General features: G+C 38.6%; 2 protein-coding genes across 2 annotated transcripts; both read left to right on the top strand.

Annotated features, from left to right (window-relative positions):
* The first annotated feature begins 2235 nt into the window (after positions 1–2235).
* On the top strand, positions 2236–4172 carry LOC148867166 (uncharacterized). The gene has a single exon (XM_088974893.1). The coding sequence runs from the start codon at positions 2635–2637 to the stop codon at positions 4048–4050; it is 1416 nt and encodes a 471-aa protein (XP_088831019.1). The 5' UTR covers positions 2236–2634; the 3' UTR covers positions 4051–4172.
* A 2129-nt stretch (positions 4173–6301) lies between these two features.
* LOC148867165 (brassinosteroid-responsive RING protein 1-like) lies at positions 6302–6873 on the top strand. Its single transcript, XM_088980945.1, has one exon. It carries the CDS (start codon positions 6346–6348, stop codon positions 6871–6873), a length of 528 nt encoding a protein of 175 aa, XP_088837071.1. The 5' UTR covers positions 6302–6345.
* Positions 6874–7123: the final 250 nt, after the last annotated feature.

The following is a 7123-nucleotide window of genomic DNA, read 5'->3' as shown; positions in this document are numbered from 1 at the left end:
GGACACTTGGCCCATGGTGAAATATTTCTAAATTTCAGATTTTTGGACGAAAGTTGTCCAATAAATTTTAATTTTTATTTATAATTTTAGTATTTTACAATATCTTTATATTTATATTACTTCAGTAATATTTCAAAATTTTGGATGAATAATAATCCACCTCATGTATTTCATACAACATGTTAGTTTGCAAAATTTTACTGATTTGAAATCATTGAGATCAAAACTATGGTGAACAAAAGGGTAGTGGAAAATTATTGCAACTATTTGATTTTACTAAAAGAATTTGATTGTGGAGAATTAAAGAAGAACACTCAAAATGATGCCTAAATCTTATGGACAGAAAGCTTTGATGAAGCTGATTTCATTTTAGACCTTTTAGGAGAGAGTGGGATACATGTAACAATGTATCCTGAAAACAGGAGAGAGAGAGAGAGAGAGGGCACTCATGTGATAAACGTGTGAAGAAAAACCTCTGAATTTTTAGAAGGATAAGCAGGGAAAAATTCCCATCTGAAGAAGCCCTTTGATTATTAGTTTATTAGACAGATAGATTCTCCATATCAGTTGTAGGCTTATAGCCCAGACGTACAACCTACAACTAGGCCATAAACAAACCCAATCGAAGTGGTACCAAAGTCCAAACCCATAAACTATAGCCTCATTTTTTTTAACCCTGTCCCAACCTGTGCTGGGTCAGCTAAGGATTACACTCACTGCATCTGCGTGGTACAACCTTACTAGCTTTTGTCTTCATCTTCCAACATCCAATTTCAAGCTGATTCAAAGCTGCAACATTAATTAATTAATTAGCCCTAGCCCTTTATGGATAGAATCTAGTCCAACAATTCACTCATTTGATCCAGTTCAGATTTCAAATCTTGTAGAGAGAGAGAGAGAGAGTCCCATGGTGAACCATGATAAACCCAGGTTCTTCATTCACTCCTTTTGGGCCATCAGCAACAGGTTTCAGGTAAGGGTTGGATTGGTGTTATCCATCACCCAAGTCCTGTTCCATTTCCATCTCAAAGGGGAAGTTTGATTTCTAACAACCAGAAATGTCTTTTCAAGTGTATCCAAGAGAGACAAAAATCACAGAAATCATAAAAAGGTGCAAAGAAGATGCCCACAAAATTGATTTGTCGGATTGATGTTGCTGCTAGGGATAGTTGGGCATAGAGTAGGAAGTTTGGCCTGGACGGAATATGATGAGCTGATCATTTGTCTGCTCTGGCCTAAAGTTACGGGTCTAGCTCCTCCTTCACCCTACATCTTTTCTCCCACAGTACCTGTCTCTTCTTCCTCCTTACGCATGTAAATCTACCAAACCCATTGAGGTACTGCCTAGTGTCTGTTTGTGTTTTATCCTTCCTTGGGGAGGGTTAATTGGACGCTGGGTTTTATTTTACCCCACCACCATAAGAAGAGAGAAAGAACCAACACCCAATTTCCAAGGTAGGTAATTGCTCTACTTGAGAGATTGTGTCCTCGTTTGTTAAACTTTGGACCCCAAACACCCCTTTTCTCCTCTGGTCCACAATTGCACTTTGATTTGTTGTAGAAGAACAATGGCAGATTGACCTGAGCACAGTGTAGGCCTTGTACCCATTCATCAGCTGCTACGCGACGAGCAACACCACTGAAGTCATTTTTGGACCCATTCATGATTCATCAGCTGCTTGAGCTAATCAGTGGATTAATCCAACTCATTTGTAATTTTGATGTAATGGGTTTTGGCCATTTTGCTCTCTTCTTTTATAATTAAGTTTAATAACTCCCTGACCTTTTCTTTTCTTCTATATTCTACCAGTTTGGTTTTGGGTTTTTCAGGCTTCAGGCATTTCAATTTCTCTGGGCACGACTGAGCTGAGTTTAGAATTTAGATCAATGTAATTCAATTCAGAGCCTGCCAAGTGCCTAATCCACCTTTCTGTAACTTCTGTGTGATTCATTCAGCCCGGGTTGTCCATCTCCAAACACAGCTATGTGAGTGTATGGATGAATAGCTGTACTTTCACATTCTACTGTTTCAGAAAGACTTATTACACTATAGACTACAGTATATGATATAATGAACAGGACTACATCTACATGATTTGACCTGACCCTCCAGATCCATGCCAACACACAGCTGATGTTCAAACAGTAAGGTGTACACAGACATTAAATCCACCTGTTTTACACATAAGATATTTACCCTTGTTACAGAAACAGAAACGCAATTGTGAAGCTACAAGATAGTCTTTTGACTTTCACAAACAAGAGAGAGATGAAAAAGGAAGGAAAAATTCACATTCTGGGGACAAAAAAACACAAGCCAATGAATAAAGTGAAAGCAAAAGGAAGCTCATTTGATTCTACAAAGTACACAAAGTAGTAAAAAGTGAGCAACTCTGATCTCAAGACTTAAGGCGGGCTTCTCTTTTGAATAAGAAGCCAGTAGAGAAGGTGAGAATTGAGAAACCCACGTAGCCAGTAACAGCCCAACCGTCCCTTAACCGCTATCCCTCATCATTTCATTCCTTCAAAATTTCAAACCCTCCCCACGCCAACCCAAGCCCAAACTTTCTGCTTCCTTTGCACCTCCCCCTCTCTAAGTCTCACCCCAGCTGAACAAATAAGATCAGCAAAAACATGAAATGGGGAAGAAAGAAATCCAACCCTTCAATCTCCTCTGCTTCGTCGTCGTCTTCTTCGTCTCGCCTCTCTTCGCTCTCTCAAGTTTTCCCCATGTCTTGGCTTTCAAAATTCAAGCAAATGAGCGGCGAAGCAGAGCCTCAGCCTGCTAAAACCAAGAGAAAAACAAAACCCAGTTCATTGTCTTCTGGTTCATCAGTGTCTGTTTGTTCAAGGCCTACTCAATTGTCCAAAAGGGTCTCCTCTTTCTCGCAACCAGAGGTCCCTGATGGAAGGACAGGCAGGAGGACTAGAGTAGTAAGCGAGTTGGATAGTGATGATGCTTTCTGGAGGCTCTCTTTCAGAAAAGAGAGCTCTGGAGGTAAGAAGACTAGCAGTGATCTTTCGAAGTCTGTCTGGTATGATTCTGACGATGAGCTTGAATTCCCAGTCTCCAGCCGCCCAAGCTGTAAATCAACTTCTACAACTACTTCTAAAATGGTGGCAAAGGAAGAAATCGAGAAGTTGAGTGGCTCCCCTGCTCATATGAAGATCTTGCCAGAAAATGGGATATGTAAAGAGCAGGATGATCGATATGAAACCGAGTTTCAAGCACCACAGAAGAAAAAAGACAGGAAAGCTAAGAATCGAGAATTGAGAAAAACAGGTTCAAGAATTTTGGAAGAAGAGCAGCCACCGGTTTTTCCCGGTGAATCAGTGGAAGAGAATCATAGTTCTTCGAACAAGGAGAAGAGTACACTAGATTCGGAACCAGTAAGCATAATTCGAACAACCCATGATGAGAATTGCAGGTTTCCAGATAATGGGTCGAGGAAGTCTCACTACATCTCTTCCTCGAATGTTATAAACAATGACCCAAGTACAGAAGAAGAGAATTATGAATTTGCATCTGTTAATTCAGAAAGAATAGATCAAAGCCTCGCAGAGGACTCAGAATTGGAGTGGAATACAGCCAAGGAGTTAAAAATTAAGGAGTTATTGTCGAAAAGCGAGAAACAGAGGAAATCTATTTACATAAGCAGAGAATTGCAGAGAAGAAGAACAAAACAGAGCTGTAAAGCTAAAGTCTGTTCTCCAAGAACCCCTTCAAAGGTTGAGGCTTGCAAAATAAGAGCACTTGAAGAAATGAAGAAGACCAAGTTGAGAGAGAAGACAAAGAAGAAAGAAAGAGGAGTGGAGGGAAGAACAGGTTTGGAGAACTTTGCTGTTGCAAAATGCTCGTTTGATCCTCAGAAGGACTTCAGAGAATCAATGATGGAGATGATAGTGGAGAATCAAATGCGAAGGCCGGAAGAGCTGGAGAACCTCTTGGCTTGTTATCTGTCTCTGAATTCAGATGAATACCATGATCTCATCATCAAGGTGTTTCGGCAGGTATGGTTTGAGCTGAAGCAGTCATGTTCTGGTCACTGAGTTTACAGAAAGATCATTGTTTCCATGATTAATTAATTAATGTCCAACTAAGATTAAGGAATCTCTAATGCCTTCTGTAAATAACATTTTGTCCTCTTATCGTTACTCGTTAGTTTTGAGTACCTTTAAGCTTGTCCAATGTCATCAAATTGATGCCTGAGCCCAGGTTTCTAATTTTTAAATCCATATATTTCCCAAAGGTTTGAAAATAGCAGAGATTGTTGAGATCATTTGATCAGCAACATATGCAGACACACAAGATCTTCACATGTGGACATTTAAGATCTTGATTGATGCTTGAATGGAGCCACATGAAGTCCAGCTTGATACATCTATGGGCCATATCCTGATATAATCTGACTTAATCTCCAGTAGCCCCTTTGGATTTTTTATCAACCCGCCTACTTAAAGCTGAGATACATTACAGGTTTGCAGGATTCCTCAGCATACAGAAGCAACAGAACTAAGGGGTTGGTTTGGTTACGACGATGACATCATATAAGCATTATTTTAGATGAAAAAACAACTGTCTTTCTTTCTGGATTGAAATTTGATGTTAAAGGTTTTAATTAAGTATTCTCCTCCCAAAGAAGCGGTTTTTGGGTCTTCTTAGACATTCATCATTGCAGATGCACTTTACAGTAGACTTCTCTGCAGTTGCTCAACCAACTGCTAACTGGGTTACTTCGATTTAAAACATATAAATGATTTATTGTGATGATGCAATAGAATAATTAGAAATTAGAGAAGGGTTGAATTTGGTTGCTTTTGGGGCTAGAAGAATCCTGATTTAGAATCATTTCTTTGTGAAGATCATGCCATTTGAAATGACAGAATGACTGTATGAGATGAATCTTATTAGCATGAAACTTATATCAATAACTACTTAAATCCCTTTCTGGACAAGAAGAAATATCAAAGACTTGACGGTATAATCACTGTTAGGAGCTCTTGATTTCTTATATTTGAGCAGAAACTAAACCAATATAAAGTTCATTGCTTAGGATTGGGCAACTGACCCAGATAAATGTCCTGAACAAGTACCAAAGTAACACTTTAATTGCTTTTTCCCCACTTTTTCTTTACAAAATAAAGTTTGATGCCAAAAACCTTAAATTGCAGCCTCTCTGCATTACTTCACCACCCTGCATAACCTAAAATTTCAAAATCAACCAAACAGATCCCAACCCCCAACCTGGGGAAGAGGGAAGGGGGGGATGACTTCACTACTCAAATATCAGTAGTGGGTATGTTTGCTATTGTCCTTTATTAAGCAATATTCTTTGGTCCCACAATATGATATTGCTTCACCAGTCGCCACGTAACAGGCAACAAAAGATTCATCAACTGTGGTCCATTTGTCTCATCACAAGGGGCTCTGCATCAAGACCAAACTACTGAATAAACAAGTGCATGATCTCAGGTGCCCTAACCACTTATTTTGCAATCAAATTAATGTGAAGTTACCTCACCATCCATTTGCAATATTATTATAAATCTGTACTATCTCATATTCTATAAATAAATAAAAGATGTAACAATTTGCTCTATTATTCAGCTTCTAATGCTAGCTAACTGGACTAGGCTCCTCTTACCCCATTTGTGGGGTACTGAAGATATTCCTTTTCTTCCCAGGGGATCACCCCTAGAGATTTGCATCTTTAGACAACTATAACAAGCAAAATTTATAGAATCACCCTTGATCTCCATTAATACTTTCTAAAGGTGCCCAAGCTTTTTTCCTTGAGTCAAACTCTAGCTTTGTTCAATTACTATGATTAATACTCAGCAGTGCAGCTTGAATGAGAATCAGGAATACAGTTCCAGAATATGGATGAGTTGTTATCAAGAGGAAAATAGTACATGCCAGACTTCCTGAAATGCTTTTCAATATTATGACAGCAGCACAGTTTACACATTATAATATATGAATGGTGTTGTTAAAGTAAGGGCAGCATTAGTTTTATATAATTTGAGTAAAGAAAGCAAATAAAATATTGTGGAAAAGTTAATGACATAAGTTGTACTAAACTTTTGATTAAATTAATCAAATTATTAACCCTCTTTTAGAGATATAACATATTGAATTAGTACCTAAATCCATGCAATTAAAGTGTTTTTTAATCATGAAAATCTGTGTGCTTGCATCTCAGATTTTTCCTACCAAATCCTCTTCATTCAAACCCTCTTCGAAATTTCTATAAATCCTCCTCTAGTGCTCTTTAGTGCCTCCCTCCTACCCACTCAACTTTCTTCTCTTTCTTCTTGACAAACCCCCTACTTCTTGTGTGAGTCATGGGTTTCCCTTGTGTTGGCATTGAGATGCCAAAACTTATCAAACACTTGCTAAACTTACTAGCCCATGTCAGGATAATGGTTATGATGGTGTTCTTTCATATTGGTGTACTCGATCCGCCTAATCAAGAACATTCCATCTTAGCAGAGGATGAATCATCTTCATCTTCGTCCATGGTGGTTAAAAAGATGGATGTTGTTGCAGTGGAGTTTGTCAAGAAAAGTCTACCAGTGGTAGAATTCGGTAATTTTGTTGATAGGACAAGATCATGTCCAGATGATAAGCTGGTTTGTGCTGTTTGTTTGTGTTTCTTGGAGAGGAACCATGAAATCAGAGAATTGAGTAATTGTACACATGTATTACATAGAGGGTGCCTAGACAAATGGGTGGATCAAGGGCAGGTAACATGCCCCTTGTGTAGGTCTAATCTTTTGGCTATACAAGAAGAGGAGACAAGGGGTGGGGGAGATTCATGGATGGTAGAGAGGATAGCTTACTTGTTTGGTGAGGACTTATTGATTGATTGAAATTGAGTTCTGAAACTTAACCACTATTAACATGAACATAATTTTTTTTTCATTAATTATTTGTTTACTTGATCAACTCTCTCTCTCTCTCTCTCTCTCTCTCTCTCTCTCTCATGCAAGCATTCCATTGAAGGGGGCACTTTCATTATTTTATGATGTCAAGTAGAAACCAACAATTAAAAAAAAAAAATTGAACACATTAAAGACTCCCACCACCGTCCAAGGACAACATGAAGATATGGACAAAGAG

Source organism: Nelumbo lutea, chromosome 3, assembly GCF_056320005.1.
Source record: "Nelumbo lutea isolate HS-2025 chromosome 3, American lotus-T2T, whole genome shotgun sequence".
NCBI lineage: Eukaryota > Viridiplantae > Streptophyta > Magnoliopsida > Proteales > Nelumbonaceae > Nelumbo > Nelumbo lutea.
Note: the sequence above shows the minus strand (reverse complement) of the source record. Positions and strands in the feature narration are given on the sequence as shown.